The following is a 21446-nucleotide window of genomic DNA, read 5'->3' on the forward strand; positions in this document are numbered from 1 at the left end:
GCTCAAATCCCTTATGTAAAAAGACATAGTATTTGCATATAACCTATGCAAATTCCCCAGTATACTTTAAATCATCATCTCTAGATTAGTTATAATACCTAATACAGTGTAAATGGTATCTAAATAGTTGTAAATACAATATAAATGCTATGTAAATAGTTGCCAGTGCACAGCAAATTCAAGTTTTGCTTTTGGAACTTTCTGGAATTTTCTTTTTCAATTATTTCCCATCCACGGTTGGTTGAATCTGCAGATTCAGAACTCACAGGTACGGAGGGCTGACTATACAGGTAAGGTGAGTAATAGAACACTTCTGGAAGAAGGAATAATGTGAAAAATTTAAAGTCACATCAAGGAAAACTTCTGTTGCTCTCTTAGGAGTAGAACATGGAAGTTAAAGAAAGAACAGGGAAGAGACGTGTATTGAAAATATTATTAAGAGTAATTCCCTAGGATCTTTAAGGCAATAAAAATATTTACAGCTTAAGTATATTATACTGGGGGAATGGATTTGAGGAAAATACACCTCTGAGTAAGGAACACACTTCAGAAACAAAAGATAATGAACCCTAAATAAAGCCCTGGTGACAGGTTTAACATACGGGTCGGTGATTATTACAAAGCAATACTTAGGAAGTAAAATCCATAGGACTTGTTGATTGACCAAATGTGGGAGAAGTGAGAGCTAAAAGTCATGATGATTCCCAGGTTTGGGTGACTGACTTGATGGACATGTAAAGGAATAAAAAGAAAGATGATCAGATGGTAAGAGGAACAAAATTTCATTGTGATTGAGTTTGACTTTGAGGTACCCAAGAGAAATCTATGTAAGAGCTCAGTGAAGAAATCTAGGCTGGAGATTAACCATATTATAGATAGTAAAACCCAAAAAACTGTAAGTTCACCATGGAAAGAAAAATACAGAATTTTAAAAGAGGAGGATCAAGGATGAAACTCTAGGAGATTGTTGGAGTTTAGAACATAAAAGTAGAAAAGGAAATGCAGAAATGATGAAAACATATTACTCTGAGAGAGAAGAAATAGCAGAACAATTAAATGGGGGAAATAATAACCTTTTCAACGGATGCTAGGACTAGATACCCACATGCAAAGAATTAAGTTGGACCCCTATCTCTTACCGTACACAAAAACAGACTCCAAATGGATCAAAGATAAAACAATAAAACTCTTAGAAGAAAATATAGACATAAATCTTCATGATCTTGGGTGAAGCAAAACCTTCTGATACCAAGAGCGGAGTAACAAAAGAAAAAAACATGTTAATTGGACTTCATGAAAATTAAAAGCTTTTTTGCTGAAAATGACACCATCAAGAAAATAAAAAGATAACCCATGGATTGGGAGAAAACATTTTCAAATTGTATATCTAGCAAATAAATTGTATCCAGGATGTATAAAGAACTCTTATAATTTAGAAATAAATCATAAATGACAAAATGGGCAAAGAATTTGAAGAAACCTATCTCCAAAAATTGTATATGAATGGCCAACAAGCACATGAAAAGATGCTCAGTAAGATTAACCATCAGGTAAACACAAATCAAAACCACAATGAGAAAAAAAAAAAAAAAAAACCACAATGAGATACTACTTATACCCACTAGAATGGCTATAATAATGATAATAATAATAATAATAAATTAAAAATACCAAATGTTGGCAAGGATATAGAGAAATTGACATCTTCCTGTACTAATGGTGGGAATGTACAATGATACAGTTATTTTGGAAAGCAGTTTGGCAGTTTCTCAAAAAATTAAACATAGTGTTATTATATGACTCAGGAATTCCTCTCCTAGTTATATTCCAAGAGAATTGGGAACAGATGTTCACAAAGGAGACTTTATTTGGTTGTTCATAGCATATAGGCAAAACATGGAAATGACCCTAATGTCTATCAATTGATGAATGGATAAATACAATGTGGTATATCTCTACAGTGGAGCATTATTCAGCAATAAAAAAGAAAGAAGTACTGATACATGCTACAACATAGATGAACCTTGAGACAATACTAAGGAAATTAGTTACATAAGACCATATGTAGTATGATTCAATTTATATAAAATGTCAAGAATTAGGCACATCCATCAGCGACAGTAATTAGATTAGTGGTTGCCAAGGATGGGAGAAGAGAGAAAGAAGGGAGTGGTGGGTGACCGCTAGTGGGTATGGGGTTTATTTTGGGGGTGATGAAAATGTTCTGGAATTAGATAATACTGATGCTTTCAAAACCTTGGCAATATATTAAAAATCACTTAATTATATACTTTGAAATGGTGTTTTGGGTACCTGAATTAAGGTACACAATAAAGCTGTTTATAAAAAATAGCCTCTGTGTCTCCCATTTCCAGCATTTTATGGAGACTACCCTCTCAGTGAAACTGCATGGGCTTTCTTCATGTTCTTTATCCAGACTTGGGTATAGTTACTACAAAAAACTTTTGCTGAGTTCAATGTTGCGACTCAGTATAGGACAAGTAGTTTCAGCTGAGTCTCCTGTCTGCACTGCTACATTTTTAACATTCATATACCAACTCTCTGAAGCCATAAAATCAAGTCTGGATTTGAGTTTTCCTGTGACAGTCTGGACAGAATGTCATGGGTGATGGAGACATGTTCTTGTAGTTCCCTAAGAAGAAGTGTCTTCTGCTGGGAGGCAGATCTATACTGGAATTCAGAATATAATGCTTCAGTCCTCTAAATCTGCAGGAATTTCCACAATCCCACTTAGCTTCACTGTCCAAGATGTGCTTGCCTGATGCTCCTGTGCCCTCCTAAGTTGGATGTCTTTTTTTCTGCTTACAGTAAATGCAGAAAGGTCAACAAGCCTTGTGCCTTGTTATTGATATCCAATGCAGTGGCACAACATAACTGTGAGACACCGTCTAAACAAAGTTCATTTTGGTACTTCCCTTTCTTGGTTGACAGTCTACAGCGGTCTGTTGTTCATGTTGCACATCTAATTTAAAGTAATACAATTTAGGGTGGGGAAAAGCTTTTCTTATGTAAACATATTTTAAAAAACGCTTTCTCAAGAAAACAAATGTTTTGAAGTAATGCAGACTGAATTTGAATGCCATGTCCACTGTAGAAGTTACTGAGGGACCTTGAGCAAATTACGTAACCACTCAGTCACTTCAACCGCAAAAGAGGAGAATAATAGAAATGACTACCACACTTGATTCCTATGATTAGCACACAATAAATTCAAAGTTGTTAGCTAAACAGAAATGTGTTGTACAAATATGAGTGTTATTCCCCAGAGAGTAAGTAGTCATATGTCTTTGTTGAGTATACAACTCAAATGATCACCTTCTAAACTGAGCAGAGAATCTATTGTTAGATAATTCTAGCAGAAGCAAACTGAAATACATATTTTTCTTCGGAGTCAGAATTCTGTTTTAGGAAAGTGTAGTGCAATTTTTCTTTGTAAATGACATGCAATTCACAAGTGAGTTGATTTGTGTATTCCTAGTTATATCTGTTGTGGATTTTACTATGGCCCAAGAGGGTGGTATCCACTTTACAAAAGTTATTACTCATCTATTTTGTTGGCTTGGGCTTTTAAAGTAATATCTGTTCTGTATGAGTGTTTTAACTCCAATCCCATTAGAAGCAAAAGCAAAAACAGATCGGTAAATTAGATAGTTAATTCTTTAAATTGGTATCCTCTTTAAAATAAAGCTTTATGGGGGCTTCCCTGGTGGTGCAGTGGTTGAGAGTCTGCCTGCTAATGCAGGGGACACGGGTTCGAGCCCTGGTTTGGGAAGATCCCACATGCCGCAGAGCAACTAGGCCCGTGAGCCACAACTACTGAGCCTGTGCGTCTGGAGCCTGTGCTCCGCAACAAGAGAGGCCGCGATAGTGAGAGGCCTGCGCACCGCGATGAAGAGTGGCCCCCGCTTGCCACAACTAGAGAAAAGCCCTCGCACAGACCCAACACAGCCAAAAATAAATAAATTAATTAATTAATTAAAAAAAAAAGAAATCAGGCTTTAAAAAAATAATAATAATAAATAAATGTATTTATACATTTATAACAAATTATTTTTCCTACAGGTAATGTCTTCAAAAAATAGGCTAAAGGGGAAGTTTCATCTAAATTTTACTGTAAATGGCTAGCCCCTGAAAAAACTGGAATATGAGCTGAACCATCTGGATAGGAATTCCTGGAGAACAGCTGACCTTTGCCCTCTAGGGTCTCTGGTGCATGTCAGCCTCTGTTGAACATCAACTTTGTGTTAATCACTGAGTTTGTTATGCTAGGTATGATGTTCCTAGCAACAGTAGGGTTTGCTTAAGATTTAGAAGAACACAGTTCTTTGTTGAAAAAAATAATAATAATACAGCTCAGATCTTGATGAGATCTTTCCTCATCTCTATGATAGGGACTATTTGTATTTCTCTAGGTTGGCTCTTGAAACAATCAAATGAAACAATGTATGAAGTAGTGCTTTACAAACATTTATTTAACAAGGTTATCCTGCCAGAATACCCTTGTTGTAAAGATCCTAGAATTGAACATCTTAGTAGATGAAGTTGGCACTATCTTCTAGGATTACTTTTGCAAAATGTTATTTTGTATTAGAGTTCTATTATTTCATTTTTCTAATTAATTTTTCAAAATAAAGCTTACTAAATATCAGATGTTCATTATAGAAAATTTGGATACAGAAAAAACATGACAGATAAAATCTTCTGCCTTCCAATACCACCACTCCGAGTTAATTACTAACATTTTGATGATTTTCTCAGTTATGTTTCCTCACCTGAAGAAAAGCCACCCTTTAGGTGAGTGAACCTGGGACACGAACTCCAACCCCACTACCAGTTGGTGGTACAAACACAGACACATTGAAATTATAGGAAGGTCAGAAATTTTCAAATCACAGAAACAGCAGACGTCTCAACTGTCCGGAAACCTCTTTGGAGTCCACGCTTGCGGACTAAGAAGCGTGCAATGGCACTACGGTCTCAGGGTGCATTTCTGGACGCTGCTCGTTCCTACTGTCCTTCCATTCGCATCAAACGAGTCATTATGCATTTTTAATTAGAGTAATATTTTAAACATTCTCTCCAGAGCAACGTTTTTACAAACACTGTTTAATCAAGTGAGGGGCGCCTGCCTATGACTCTAGCCTCCGATAGTCTTTCCCAGTGAATTCTGTTTCACCTCCTGCCGCGAACGCTGGTTCAGTTACTGGCAGATTAGATTTCTCTCCTGGCCCCCGCCTCGCCCTTCCCCATCCTATGGAGAAGCGGGAATAAACAGATCAGCCCCAGGCGGGCGTGCAGCCGGGTGAGTGCAGCCCGTTGACCGGAGCGCGCGGGTCCATCACTGGGCACCCCCTCCCTCTCCCCGTGCCGCCTCCAGCGCGAGTGACAACGCGCCCTCCGGTCTCGGGAGCTGCGGCGGCGAACAATCCCGGGCAGGGCTCGCCTCGCCGGTGACATCACTCCCGAAGATACTCCCCACTCTCAGCGCCTGCCTTTGCGAGGCGTCTGTCCGTTTGTCGGTTTCCTTCTGTCCGCTGCTGGAGAGGGCTCATTGCTGGCCGGGGACAGAGCCGGGCACTGAGGAGCGACAGAACCCGGAGGAGGAGGAGGGAGAGCGCAGGCAGCGAGGAAAGGAGGATCCCGGCAGGTGACAAGCATGAAATTCAGCCCAGCGCACTACCTGCTGCCTCTCCTGCCGGCGCTGGTCCTCAGCACCAGGTGAGTCCAGTAGCGTGAGTGACCTGAGCTGAGGGGAGTTGCCGGTAGGTTGGTCCAACCGCAGGTCACCTGTGGAGGCCAAGGACAGACACTTCAGCTGTTTGCATCTCCCGCCTAAGTTAGGGGGTCTCTCTATAATTCGGGCTCTGAAATCCTTCTGAGGGAGTAGAGCCCGTTTCTAGTTATCCTAGCCCTTAAAGCAATCCTCAGTATTCCTCCCAGTGAGGGGACCAAGTGTTCCTTCCAAAGCCATGTTTCCCTCCAGTGCTAGTAGTAGCAAACAGATAACACGCCGTAAGAGACGAAGTAAAGAAAGGAAATTAGACAAGGAGAGTAATGTCACCAGGCAGTTTCTGGATACAATGGAGCTGTCTTAATAGCCACAGCGCTTACCTCCTCCCCTAAGTGTGTCTGATTTTAAGGCACAGGGAACCAGAGAAAAATGACAAATCTTGGGAGATGGTTAGCCTTGCACAAAAGTTCCTGGACTTGTGAATCAGACTGTTTTAATGTCTTGAGTAGGCTTAGTGGTAGGCATTTTCCTTTGGCTGTCTTGTGAACAGGTCTAATTAAAGAGCACACAGACGATTAAAAGTTAGAAGACACTCTCAGAGTGCTGATGCAAGGACCCTAGTCAGAAACAATTAAGTACTGTATTCCATCCCTGGCCATAGATGGGACTTTAAGCCCAAGCACAGAGGAGCTATTTTTAATGGAGGTTTAAAATGCGTTGATTGAAAAGAGTTTTGTGATTCCCCACTGTTGATCAAGTCCCAAAGTTGGTGATGGGTTTGCATTCTTCTTCCACAAGAGCAGCACAAAGGTGGACTGTTTCATTGCCCAGGACTGAGCGTTTATTCTGCATGGCCTGAACATCATACTGGCAGCAACCTCTCTGCTTTGGCTACTATAAAATAAAATGACCCACACAGGATAAGAATCTTTTCAAATCTATGTGAATGGAAACATTATCTGATTATGTGTCTGCTGGAAAATGAAGAGGGGAAATAGGATTATATCTAATTCTGAAATTGAGAAGTATGAAGGAAACTCATTATGTATGAAAAGTCAGGGCAGCAAAATTCGTGATTCCATTCCTAACTGACACACCCTCTTTCAGGCTCTTGTAACCAAACTTTCCTTCTAGTGTGAGGACTGTTTGGTTTAGCCCCAGTAGTTGATGGACTTAGTCTTTGCTTGCAAACAAAGCCCAGGTGACTTTCCCAGACTAAAATGGAATATGAGCTGTATTCTTTATTTTCTTTTAAGGATTGCTTGTCACTTGAGTTCACAAACTGCAGATGGTTTTAAAATCACTTTGCTTCCTGGTACTATAATAGCTTGCTCCAATAACAGAGCCCATTTTAATATTTGTTTCTAGCTCTACACTCAGTGCTCATCATGCATAATTGTTATTTTTTGAAGTGTCTTGCTATTTACTCTGAACTCTTGTGTTGTGGTTAATAATTACTTGTGAATTCTTCTAGAGAAAGGAAATTCTCAAAGTTTGGGGCATTTAAGTATATGCCTGTCAATATATGCAGAAAATAATAAATATTTAAACAATGGAAGCCCTGCCCACAATGATTTTTAAGTACAGTGAATTGCTAGTGTTCCAAAAGTACACTTGCTTTTTAAGGATACTATAAGTGGCTCAGAAATCGAAGTTTTAATGTTGGTTATATACTGCAAAAACAAAGAGCCATCACCTTATAAAAGTGTTAATTTTTATAAGGATAAATTTAAAAAAAATAGTCAATGCACTTTTCACAACAAAAATCGAATTAGTCGTTCCTAGTTTACTTTAGATATGAAACTTCTGCAGTGTTGGTTGTATGTGAAAACTGTGACAAGCCTTCTTTAAATTTTCCCTCTTGCCAACTCAACAAAAAAAGCATGCTGGGCTTAAAAAAGCAAAACTTTTCCTAATTGGTGGCATGTCTTATTATCGTGATTACTCTGTAACAATTTATTGTCCTGGATACCCAGATTACCTTGTGACAGTGAGAGAACTTGACAATGAATTGGGTACTATCAACATGTCATTTTGCAAAGAAGAGCTTATGTTTCAATGGACTGTAACAGAAGGCCATTCTCTTTGTAATATTTAAGAGTTCTTGTATGCATTTGGTTAATGTGCGCCTTAGAACCTAAACTGAACAGGTTTGCAAGAACAGTTGCATTCGTAGAGGTGCGCTTATTGCCCGGCTGAGAAAAACTGTGTAGCTGAGCCATGACCACCTGTGACAGTGGGCTTTCTAGCCAAAGACTTATGCTAACTTAATTTCACATGCTTCAGTTGTGTTGAATGCACTAGCAGAGGGTGGCAGTTGCTTAATTTTCCTATTGCCTTTGGGCGTTATCACTTGTCTTTTATTATTAAGTTCTTTTCAAAGTGTGGAGAAAGCAGATCTGAGACTCTTGGTGCAAAAAAAAAAAAAATTATTTGCTTCAACATCTCTTTCTGGGCATAGCTCTTTAATACCTTGCTATTATCTTTCCAATAGGTCTAAGTTCAGTTCTGTTTTAAGGTTAATGAATGTGTTCACTAAAGTAAATGCTGCAATTAGAGAAAGATAGTTACTGTAAAATAGTATTCTACCCACAGGGATGGAAACTCTAAAACAATTCTGTCTTTTAAATACGAATTTTTGAATAGCTTTCTGTTTTTATTTGTTCCTTGTCCCTGCGTTTTCTGTAGCAACTTTATATGCTGAAGCACAAAAATTCCACAATTTTCACCAAAGTGAACAACATCTATGCCCCCCAGTCAGAGTTACTTCATTTGTCCTGAAAGAAAGCTAAATGTTCACCTTCAACAATAGCCAAGAACTGTTCTGTGTTTTACTGCTGAACCCCATAGAGGTAAAAAGAGCTGTTTGATTTCCTGGCATATTGTCTCTCCTGTTTATAAAGTATATATAAATTTTTTAAAAATGGAGTTAATTTAATGAATGATGTAGCTAATGCAGAAATCCATTTAACCTGTACACAAATAAATGTGGTCAAAGAAAGCAAACATACCTTCAGAATAGAATAACTGTACTTTTTAAATAGCCTTATTCTGTAGAAGCATTAAATTGCTGTTCCAAGGCAGCCAGCAATTCACTTCAGAAAGAAGTAGTATAGGTATTGAAAGGAATAGTAGGGTGAAAAAAATCTTTAGAAGTTCTTGGTGAAAAGGGACCCATGGAGTGCTGGAGAAGGCTTGCACTTTAGTCTGCTGAACCTCTGTTCCTTTATGCTGTGATTCTACTCTTGATACCTTTGGTTTTAAATGACTTAATGGGGAGAGAACATGGTAGGGGAGGAGTGAAGGTCTACTGACTTCTGGTGGTTTTCCATCAAGCAAGAACTTTAAGCAGATGGTCGGTTATAGTTCTCCCAACAGGAGTCACCTTAGAGGTCTATCCTGGGCCCTCTGATCAGCAGTCACACCACATGTTTACTTTGGAATGTGTTTTTCGATGGTACTATATATTGAAGATGCCCCAGGCTCGTATTTGCTCTGTGCCTCAATCTCACCTCAGAATCAAGTTGATGGATAGGATAAAGGAAAGACAAGAGTCACAATAAGAACACAATAAGCACCAAAAAATTTTCATTTTTAAGCAAATAAATTTGATATCAAAAGGAGTCTTACTTTAATTCCCCCAAATTGATCTGAGGTACTATATTTTTTTTTGTCCCAAGCCCAGTACACAAGGAGTCTTACCCCACACACACCTTTACATGACCCTGCACACATTTCTTTGTAAGAATTTCTCCATTCTGTGTAATTGAGTTAGGGAAATGTCTCTTCCAGGCTAAGAAGATATTGGCAAAAATGTTTTGACTTTTTAAATCCCATTTCAGGGCCTTAGTTGCCTAATTACAATAGCAGTTTTTTAAATGACTTATTTGTGGAATATCTTTGTGCACTAAATTTTCTTTTTAATTAATGAAAGAGACACCTCAAACATTTATGAATTGACTGTACAATTGTCCCAGACCAAACTCTATGTAATTGAAAGGGAGAACTTGACCTACCAACCAGGAAGGAAAAATCACTGAAACCACTGGCGGTATATGGGTGTAATGAAATTATGCTTTCTCATGTGTGTTATGAGAGTGCTTGTGTGTTGTGGGTGCATGTGTGCTATTTTTAACTGACTTCTAGAGGAAAATCTTTTTTAATAAATAGGACTAAATCATTTAAGTAACCTGATTAAACAGGTAATGTTTAATATTAAATTTTCTTCTCTAGAAAATCCAAAAAATTCCATTTGAACTTATCTTCATAACATTCAGAAATGTTTTTGATGTTTTCATTATCACACATCAAAAGTGTACCTGCAATAAATCAGTTGTTACATAAGACATCAAGGCAATAAAATATTAGTTACAAATACATGTACCTATAATCTAGTCACATTCAGAAATATTTATATATAAGGTAAAGTTGGATAAATATTAAAAACAAGGTTTTAAACAAAGTTTGAAGTGTGACTAGAGGAAAGAACAAATAAAGTCAATTAAGCAATATCAAAAATAACTTTTGCTAAGGACAATGAGAGAAACGATATTTTGTAATTGACATTAGTATCATGCAACATTTGCTGGTTGTGTGATGTTAGGTGAATTGCTTAGCCTTTTTATCCAGTTTTCTCATGTAGAAAATAGGACTACTCATAGGAACTACCTGAGGGGGCTGTGGTAAAGACTGAATGAGTTCATCTAAAAACAGAGTTTACCATATTCCCTGGAACACAGTAAGTGCTTAACAGAGGTTAGCCTGTGCAGCTATTACTATATAGTTGTTATTATTTTCATGAAATTTTTGTATCTGTGATTGATCTGGACATAGCAGAATAAATGAAAACTTGGATGCAGATCAATTGGATGGCACAAAATTAACAAGAGTGACAGTCGTCATGCAAAAGAAAGAAAAGATTGCCGAAGAAGAGGGGAAGCAGGAGAAATAATGAGGATTACCTGGTAAATCGGATGGCTCTTGGAAAAGTGTTTTGGTTCCTGGATGGTGCTGTGCACTTTGGTGAACACCATGGAAAATTGTGATATTTAATTTTACCATATAGAATATGATTTAGCACAAAAATGTATGATTAGCAATATTTAACTTATATAGCTACAAGTAAATTTAATTAAATTGCATTTAGAGTGCATAAACTGTACTATCAAATCAAATCCATGAGCATAAGCATTGATGAATAAAAAAGGATGCTTTCAAGCTACATAGGCAAGATTGATATAAAAGTTTCTACAACTTTATTTTCTACTTGGTAGTCAATTTCATCATCTATCAGCAAGCTATAAAAGGTAGAAACATTTAGAAAAATTAAGGGAAGAAAATGTAGTTTTTTTTTTCTACTATTGAAAACAATTTGAGAACTGCTGGTGTAGAAAAAGCTCAACTGCTATATGTCTTAAGAATCATCACATAAAAGGGACTTTATACTAAACCAATTTTGAAAAGAGCTTTGGAGATCATGTACTCTCAACTAGTTTGCACATAGTTTATCATAAACTCTTCATAGTTGTGCTATGAAATTCTGACTATTAAATGAAAAAATGTGTATATTTTTGCCATAGATTACTGTGTGTGTGTGCATATGTGTCATTATATATCAATTGAGTGGATCATAGAACAGGGTATAATTTGCTGCTAAGGGAAAAGAAAAGACATAGATCATGTTAAGTTTGCATCAGAAAGGGGCACATGTTTCCTGGGACATTTAGAAATGTTGCTTCATGATTATAAGATGCAAAAAAATATATATCGGAAGTAAACCATTCCATTCAGACACAATCTAAAGTTCAACCAAATAAACACTGTGCTCTGAAAATGCTTTCATGAACACTAGGAGACATCGTTATACCATAGGTAGTGATTGCATTGCAAATTATGTCTGACTTGCTTGGTGCTGCTTTCGAGTTTTTTAATCTCTTTGAGTGTACTTTAAAGAGTCTGTTATTGGGAAACATGCTGTGAATACAAGGTTGTGTTCTCATCCAAAGCCCTTCATATTAGAGGTGAGAAAACTGAGGTCCAGAGTGACTGAGACTTCCCTAAGACCACAGAGGAAAAGCAAAACAAGAACCCAGAACTTTCTCTAGTGCTCTCTCTCTTCTATCATATGATTACTCTCCATGTCATCTCTTCTGTAATTAAGCTGCATTGGTATAGTTGGCACCTACCTTATATCCAGAACTATTCTAGTTATTGTAGAGTATAAGGTAATTTAAAAAAATTCTCCAGCCACATAGAATCATGATAGAACAACATGCTACAGTCAAAGGGAATTACAGTAATGAGCTGAACACCATTTGTTCACCTGTATTCAGTTGTTTTTTGAAGAGTGAGTTGGCCTAAAAAAGATTTCCAGGTCATTTTCAAAACCCAAAGCAGAGTCACTAATGAGTTCTCAGCTTTGCACAGTTTACCTTTCAAGAGATACACCTATAGTAGTTACCGCTGGCTTTTCAGTTCTATTGTAAGGTGATAGTTTTGGTACCTTTGGGATCTTTTCATTGAAACGCTTTCCTATAAGTGTAGTTCCTAGGAGACATTTGCTTATATATATTCCTCACCTATTAAATCTATACTGCAACTGTGTAGTATTGTTCAATGGGTAGCATACTGAACTATCTTACAAAGATGAGTTCCTAAATATGTTCATATCTAGCTTTAATTTATGGTGATATTACATTTCATTTGGTTTACATGTCTCTATACTTTCATCATAGCCTATCAACAATTTATAGTTATATAACATTTTTAAGGGCAAAGTGGTAATAGATTTCATTCTACACATACATATCATAAACTCCCTGCCTTTGGATAGGTTTCTTAACCATTCTGAGACTTAAATTTCTCATCTATAAAATGAAAAATAATAATGTCCAACATTTAAGGCAATTAAGATTGAAGAAAGTATATTTAAGTTCTCTCTCAGTACCTGCATATAGCTGTACTCTTAGTCCTTCAGGAAATCCTAAGACATGTTAGCTATTACTATATGTAGAAATTATTACAATTCAGTGTGTCGATTTTATATTGGATACCTCAAGCAATCAACATTTAATTTAATTATTTTATTAAAAATCAAAGTAAATTAATTCCTTAAATGAATTTCAGAGTTCTTGACTGACACAGCCAAGATAATAAAATCATAGTTTATTCTTGATTTGATTCTTCTAGGGGTAGGGTCAGGAGGGAATTGAGCTCAGTGAATGCTCCTTAGGAAAAATGGAACAAAAAGCATGCGATGACCTGCTGCCTTCCAAAGCAGTCCTTTCAGCTGAGCTTAGGTATGGGCAAAGGCTAATGCAGATTCTGGGTTAGCGTTTATCTCATGTCCCTATGGAGGATGTGACTTTCTGTGACTTCCTCCTGTTTATCCTCAAAAGGGTTTCTAATTCCCCATCTTTTAACTCTGTGCAACACACAACTCTGAGCATCTAGAAGCACTTACTCAGTGAGTAGCTTGAGATGAATGGGGTAGGGGTTACAGGAAATGTTTGTGCTGTCATATGTGTTAAATCCAAAGAATATGGAATCAAATAGACTTTGAGTCAGCTTTACTAGCTAAATGATTTTAGAAATGTCAATTAACATCTCTTAGCCACATTTTTCTCATCAATGAAAATGCAGTAACATTGCCTCTCTCATATAGATTTGTCAAGAGGATCAAATAAGCTAATGTACAAAAAGAATAGTGTCTAGCACAGAGAAATACAACTCAGTATATTGCCAATTTTACATTACCTGACTGAAAGGATTAGAGAGATTTTACCCTACCAGAGTGTATTGCATTTCAGAAAGAGCAGTTCTTAATAAAAACTTTTACTTGGTATAGGCAAGACGAAAGTGTTGGTGAACAGATTTTGGAACTCAGCCTTATCCTCCCTTATTACAGATGAAAAAAACAAAACAAAACAAAATGAAAACCCTGAATGGAGAATGTATTTTCCTCCAAGCTCATGTGGATGATTTGAGACCAATGTGAAAGTCAATTCCAAATCACCCTAACCATTTCCAGTTAGGAACACTGATTTAAATACTTGCAATACCCTCAAGAAAAATAGTATGGAAAACTAGTATGACATGACCTAGCTTCTATTCTGAGTCTGAAAGCTCCAAATTATGTTGCTAATAACTTTGCTAATCCAGTTAAACATTAAATATAGTTATTGAAATTATATTACCATATCACACTAATGCCTTTAAAGAAGGTTCATTTTTCGAGTTTACCTAAAGATGGCAGGACCAAAAAGATGTATCTTGAAGTAGGACAGCATAAACACCAACAATCCTTTGGACAAGTTGAGGATTCTGGATTTTAAAATTAAGTGGTCTCACAATGGGTAAGGTTGGTCATGATCTCCATAGAATGGTGGAGAAGGGGCTGGAATGGCAGAGGGAAATAAAAAGCCTAGCACCCTAGGGCACTTTGAATGCTGTGTGCATGAACAGAGATGGTAGGAGTAGAAAGGAAAGTCCCCAATCACTAGCCTTCCTCTTTTTCTTGTTCTTTTTGTTATTTTGTTTTTAATTTTATCTTTTCTAATGCTGGCAGTCATTCATTTCTGGTCTTTGCAGTAAACTAAGTTCTTAGCATTGGGCAGGAAAGGCGGGGAGGGGGCCGCTTTAAATTATAAAAGAAACAAGAAAATGCATGAAGAATTTAAGTGACATGTTGGCAAGAAGCAGATATGGTTGAGTAAGCTTTATATTGTTGAGAACATGTAGCTTTTTCCTTCAGATGCCACAAAATGAAATGTGAGCTCATTCTACAAAAAAAGAAGTTCACATAAAAGTGGGGGAAAACTGTTTTTTTTCTGACACTACAATTTAGAAAAATATTGAAAGATACTGAATCCCTTTTACACGTTGTATGTATGTCTTTATTTCAATTGGTATTTTATATGACATATAAGTTACAGGTTCAGCCAGTAATGTTGAGGACTAATTATTGCCCTGGCAGTGTGCTAGATGCTTACTCTCTGTCACTCAACACATTATACTTCCTTGCAACACATTATACTTACACGTTTTATCCCAGGGAGAAGGAATTTTGGGCGTATTAAATAATTAGCCCATATTTTCCCAGCTAGAAAGTGGTCAGATCCTAGCTCATCTTTTCTGAGAATCGTTTTGTGAATGAAACTATAACTATGTCGATAAAATCTAATCTCTGTATAAATACACACTGAAGAAAAAAATAACTTATAATACAAACAAGAATGCTGAAACTAGACTGTGTTGGCAAATAGCTGCATGTTTGCATGAGGTGGGACAGGCTACATTAACATTCTTAAATAAAGCAGCCAAAGAAATTCATTAGTTTTAAACCAGATAAATTGAAGCCTTTATTATAAGTACAAAATTTGCAAGCTAATTTCAATATTCCTATGTAGAAAATATATGTTTCCTCAGATCAGTATTTCTCAAAGTACACTCCTCAGTGTACTTAAATCAGAATCCCCTCAGATGCTTATTAAAAAGGCTACTTCCTTGTCCCTACCGTAGACATATTAGATTAGATTCTCTGAGGAAGGGGCCAAAGAATTTTCATTTTAATGTGGAAATCAGATGCTTTCTATCTGAAAATTTGGAAACAATATTTGAAACTGTAGGGTCTAGAACACTTTGATCTCTTGAGCATTTGCTTAACATGGACATTGAAGCTGAAGTCAAGAGGATGGAAAGATGGTGATGTTTTGGCAAAAATCACACCTATTTTCACATATATATAAATGAATTTAATAGGTGGGAATCTTGTCACATACCAAAGCTGCATTTATCAATCAAGTTGCATGAAAATAATTCTCTGCCTCCTGCGCTTTTCTACAGAGGGCTAAGAAAGTGCTCAAATAAACTAAATGGTATAAAACCATATGACATGGATTTATCAGGGGGCATACTTTATTTAGAAAGTACTTGACAGCAAGGTGAAATCTTACGGATAACACTGAAAAGAATGAAAACTCCACTTTCTCCTTCACATTTTAGCCTGGTAAAAATGAAAATTTTGATCCCCACCTCCTTCATTAGTAGCAGTTGGTTTTGACTGATGTGGAAAAACAGACTTTGTTTCGATTAACTTTATGTGTTAAACAGAATGTGCAACTATGTCAGCCATATTGCCTGCTTCTTTTCCTCTCTGCAGTATGCTAGTTCTCCTGAAATAATAAAGAAAGGAATCAAAAGGTGATATGATAATAAATAAGAGCTAACACTTACATAATATCTTAAACCAGGTTAATCCTCACAGTAGCCTTCTTGTGAGGTGTTTGTTGATGTTGCCTCCAGTTTATATCTGTGGAGACTGAGGCACACAAGGGTTAGATGACTAGCCCTCAGTTATAAAGTGGTAGGTAGTGGAGTCTAAAGTCAAACTCCAAACAGTGCTCTAGCCCATGTTCTTAATCACTGTGCTACAGCGCCTCCTAGTGTGTAATGTAGAACACTGGCGTGACCCTAAATCTGCATCAGCCTCATATGTGGGTTCCGATTTACACGGTGAGAGGACAGAAAAATGTAACTTCCTCTCAGGTTCCCTCTAAGTTCACAACTAAATACGACAGAAGGTCCTTTCTTTAAAGTTCCAACTAAAATAATGTTCATTTTATTTTGTTTTTATTGTGAAAGAAAAATAATCATGAATTTGTATAATATGGTCTTTATCTGTGGATGTTGTGTTTCCAAGTCACACCAGGGACCTGTAGTGTCCTACCGTCTGGCTCCAGATGGCTTCCATGTTTCAACTGTGGAGCTCAGAAACATGTGGTGGGAATCAGACTGACCTGCATTCTAACTGCAGCTCAGCACTTGCTACCTGTGTGATCCTACCTAATAGTAGGTAAAGGTTATTGTTTGTTTTTTTGTGTGCAAGAATTGTACTACACATTTCTTTAGGATTACTTTATTTAATGCTTTTTTGTACTTCATGAATGTGCTTTATAGATTAGGACACTGAGGATTAGAGAAGTTAATACACCTAAAGTCACAACATTACTAAAGGTAGAGGTGAAATTTGAACCCACAATTTAATAGACATAGCCTCAAGGTCAGGATCCTAATACAGTAAAGTTAACACTAAAATTCGTGGTGTCAGGCATTTGGGAGGTAACTCAGAAACAAAGGAGCTGTTGAGAGCCCCATGCAGACTAGTGTAAAAACCAGACTTGTGCCATACATGCACGTGGATGAGTGAGCTAAGGGGTCTGGTGTACACATCTCCTCAAAATATCCCCATGTCATGAATAGTGTCACCTTTTGTTTTACAGATGTGAAAGTTAACAGACTCATTATTTGAACTCAGCCTATCCTGAAACCTAACCTAATAATAATAATAATTATTATTATCATTATCATTGTTATTATTATTATTATGGCAGCCAGATTTTCCTTAGAAAGTTTGTGTCATTTTACTGGAACTGCACTTCCATTGGTAGTCAGAAGATGGCACTGTGAAGTATGAAGTACAGTACAGTCATCTCTGTTCTAGATTTAACCTGTTCATTGACTGACACATTCATCTCAAAATTGATGTCTAAAATAATCTGGCTTCATTTCACATCAAAATAATTACCAAAGATAAATGTATGTATATTCATGTACATGTATATATGCATGTATATATATGATATATACGATATAGTATACATATATTTTATAATATATACAATTATAATAAATTATATATTACACATAGTTATTTTACAGTTTTTTGAGAATTTATCCTTGAAAATAGGCTTTGTTTGGAAACACAGTGCTGTTAGCTTGATCCCATTCATCATTACAGTGATTCCTACGAGTCTAGTTTCCTCCTAAGTGGAATTGGACCTGAAAATTAATAATGGACCTATTTCCCCAGTGTACTCTTTTTTTTTTTTTTTTTTTTTTAAATTTTATTTATTTATTTATTTATGGCTGTGTTGGGTCTTCGTTTCTGTGCGAGGGCATTCTCCAGCTGTGGCAAGCGGGGGCCACTCTTCATCGCAGTGCGCGGGCCTCTCACTATCGCAGCCTCTCTTGCTGCGGAGCACAGGCTCCAGGTGCGCAGGCTCAGTAGTTGTGGCTCACGGGCCCAGCTGCTCCGCGGCACGTGGGATCCTCCCAGACCAGGGCCCGAACCCGTGTCCCCTGCATTGGCAGGCAGACTCCCAACCACTGCGCCACCAGGGAAGCCCCCCAGTGTACTCTTAATTAAAAGAATTTTCCAGGACAGACTTTAAGGGAAGTAGGCATTATGTGAGGGAGACAAGGATATATGACATAGAGTATTTAAATTTTAATTTTTATACATGCTCATATCTTTTCACTTCATCCTGTGTAGCAATTGGTAATAATAACTCCTTTTTATAGATGAGGAGACTTGTTAGTAATGACAGGTAGGTGGCCCAGAGCCAGGGCTGAGTTTGGCTTTCACAACACCCAAGTTACCTTGGGACCTAGAAAGTTAGACTGTAAAGGAGGCAGAGTTGCCTTGTCTTAGTCTGCTTAAGGTGCTGGCAGATCCAGTGTCTAATGAGAGCACTCCTCCTGGTCGGCAGACTGTGGTCTTCTTGTTGTATCCTTACCTGATGGATCAGAGAGACAGAAAGCACAGTCTTGTGTATCTTCTTCTAACAGCACGAGTGTCATCATGAGGGTTCTACCCTCATGACCTAATTACATCTCAAAGGCCCCACCTCCTAATTCCATCCCAGTGAGGGTTAGGGTTTCAACGTATGAATTTCGAACGGACATAAACATGCGTCCATAACATGCCTGTTGAAAGATGAAGCAAAGGCTATCAGCCTGGTAGGATTTAAAGGAGGTGGTACATATGCAATATTTGATGTTTTGTCATGCGTGATTTTGGTCCTATGTTTGTTATGTTTCATAAGTCGATGTGAGTACCTGCCTATAGCCCTTACCTCTTTAATCAGCTAAGATGCAACTTCTTGGTATGTATCAGAAAATGCCAAATAATAGTGCCTTAAGCAAAATAAAAGTTCATCTCTCTCTCACCTAAGATATACATAGAAGAGGAAATGCAGGGTTGGTTGATTCTCCTGTCTGGCATAGTTTTAGTCTCTGTTTTTCTTTATTATTATTATTTTAACAAAATAGATGGTGATTTTTTTGCCACCTGAGATATTAGTGTGATTTTTATTTCAATTGATAGAGACCAGCTAACATCACAAGTTTCTCTTAAAGATAAATAAATGAAAATTGTATTTGCTGACATGCCAATTAACCAAAAATGAAATCACTTTTGCCTGCTTTTGAATTCACAAAAGGTTTAATCATGTCTGAACTGGAAACATCTATACATGAAAGAAAGTCTACACAGAGTCATAAGATGATTAGTCATGATCCTGTAGTAATCACTGGTAATGTTTTATTTTATTTTTATAGTCAATGTAGCAAGAGAAAGAAATGGATGAGATTTGTCCCAGGCCAACAACTATGTTTTAAAGCACTTTCAGATATTTGGAAAACATAAATTTATAAATAGCCATTTAAAAATTATGTTTCTATTTTGACTATCTGTTTAAAGAATTGAAAGTGTAAAGATTATTTTTTTAATATGCTCAGGACCTGTGTAACACAAAACAAATAACGTTTTGTCTGTGACTCCTTTCTATCCATCATTCCTTACAGCTATAGTAAGTTTCAGGGCCAAGATTTGGACCCTAGACTCTGATTCCACAGCCTAGACTGTATGATGAAAGATCAGTAGATGAATCCCATCAGTCCTAAGCAAAGGCTAAATTCTGGTAGAAACGTGTGAATTGTTCTTTCAGGAAATCACCAGCTTTTGTCTACTGTAACCTTTGAAACACTGAATGTAGAGAGTGTTTATCCCAAAGAAGTGATGAAAGGGTGATAGGCTGGGAAAATAAGAGTTGCCAGACAGAATGCTAAGTGGACGGCAAAGTGACAATGGAACCGATTTAGTGTTTTGATGCAAGTATAGTACATTCTGCACATACAGTTAGGATTCCCTGGTGACTTTTTGTAATAAGAAGTGCATCTGGGGAAAGAAAAAAAAAAAAAACCAAAAAACCCAGACCTTTGGAAAATAGAATGTTTTAAAGATGAGTGGTGAGCGCTTTGACCATAAACAGATGCTCATAGTGCATCACTGGCATTGAATTAGAGTTTGTGGAGGAGGAGACTAGATTGTTGGGAGAAAAAGGCTCCACTGAATGCAGGCAGTGACTGTTTTCTGTTGTTTAGGGGGTTGGTTTTGTTCTGGCTATAAAAAGGACATAAAAGACAAACTGTCGGAAAGAGGGAAATAAATATTTCGTGGGGATGAGTCCCTTATTCCTCATTCATAGTGAAACTGAGAGTATAGTAACATGAGAAGAATGGATTCAGAATAAGTGACTTTGCCTTATAGCTGAGCGACCCTAAGAAAATAAAACAGTCTCTACATCTCAGGAGAACTGAGGAGGGGGTAGCGGAATGGGGAATGTGAGGGAGACCAAATGTCAGAGAGTAAAATTTCCCACCTCTGGGAATAGAGAGAGAGAGTTGTAGAAGGTGTCACAGAACTACATGATTTTCTATGGTTTTCAACACTTAAAAGTATTCAGGAAAAAATTGTTTAGGAACGTAAATCTCAGGAAGACAGCTGTGTATAAAGGCACTAAGATTAACAGTAATAATAATAATGATAAAAAAATTCAAAGTTATAGCTTCTAAGCAGAATTGTAAAAAGTTAGTGGAAAATAGATGGTCCATTTGCCATTTCCATACTAAAAAAAAAAAAGAAAGAAAAAGAAAGAAAAAACCCTTCTTATGTTTATATAAATTTGAATGAAAATTGTCACATAAATGAATTTTATGTGACTTGAGGACGTCAAGCAAATTTTATATTAAGAATTTATATATCGAAAAAACAAACAACCCAATCCAGAAATGGGCAGAAGACCTAAATAGACATTTCTCCAAAGAAGACATACGATGGCCAACAAACACATGAAAACATGCTCAACATCTCTAATTATAAGAGAAATGAAATTCAAAACTACAATGAGGTATCACCTCACACCTGTCAGGATGCCCATCATCAAAAAATCTACAAGCAATAAATGCTGGTGAGGGTGTGGAGAAAAGGGAACCCTCTTGCACTGTTGGTGGGAATGTAAATTGATACAACCATGATGGAGAACAGTATGGAGTTTCCTTAAAAAACTAAAAATAGAACTACCATATGAGCCAGCAATCCCACTACTGGGCATATACCCAGAGAAAACCATAATTCAAAAAGACACATGCACCCCAATGTTCATTACAACACTATTTACAATAGCGAGGTCATGGAAGCAACCTAAATGTCCATTGACAGACGAATGGATAAGGAAGATGTGGTACATGTATACAATGGAACATTACTCAACCATAAAAAGGAATGAAAGTGGGTCATTTTTAGACACATGGATGGACCTAGAGACTGCCATACAGAGGGAAGTAAGTCAGAAAAAGAAAAACAAATATCGTGTATTAATGCATACATGTGGAATCTAGAAAAATCGTATAGATGATCTTATTTGCAAAGCAGAAATAGAGACACAGACGCAGAGACCTAACGTATGGACACCAAGGGGGGAAGGGAGGAGTGGGATGAATTTGGAGTTTGGGATTGACATACATACACTACTATGTATAAAACAGATAACTAATGAGAACCTACTGTATTGCA

At 37.1% G+C, this 21446-nt stretch overlaps 1 protein-coding gene across 2 annotated transcripts in view; it reads left to right on the forward strand.

The window, feature by feature from the left end:
* The first annotated feature begins 5447 nt into the window (after positions 1–5447).
* The window catches only part of LUZP2 (leucine zipper protein 2), a 451490-nt gene continuing 435491 nt past the window's right edge, over positions 5448–21446 (forward strand). The window contains exon 1 of one of the 2 annotated variants that reach the window (XM_036859118.1): positions 5448–5739. In XM_036859118.1, coding sequence (XP_036715013.1) covers positions 5678–5739 — 62 coding nt within the window. In that variant the 5' untranslated portion in view covers positions 5448–5677. The remainder of the gene's footprint in view (positions 5740–21446) is intronic. The other variant, XM_036859119.1, reaches the window with a different exon arrangement.

The sequence above is a fragment of the Balaenoptera musculus genome, chromosome 8 (genome assembly GCF_009873245.2).
Source record: "Balaenoptera musculus isolate JJ_BM4_2016_0621 chromosome 8, mBalMus1.pri.v3, whole genome shotgun sequence".
NCBI classification, from domain to species: Eukaryota; Metazoa; Chordata; class Mammalia; order Artiodactyla; family Balaenopteridae; genus Balaenoptera; species Balaenoptera musculus.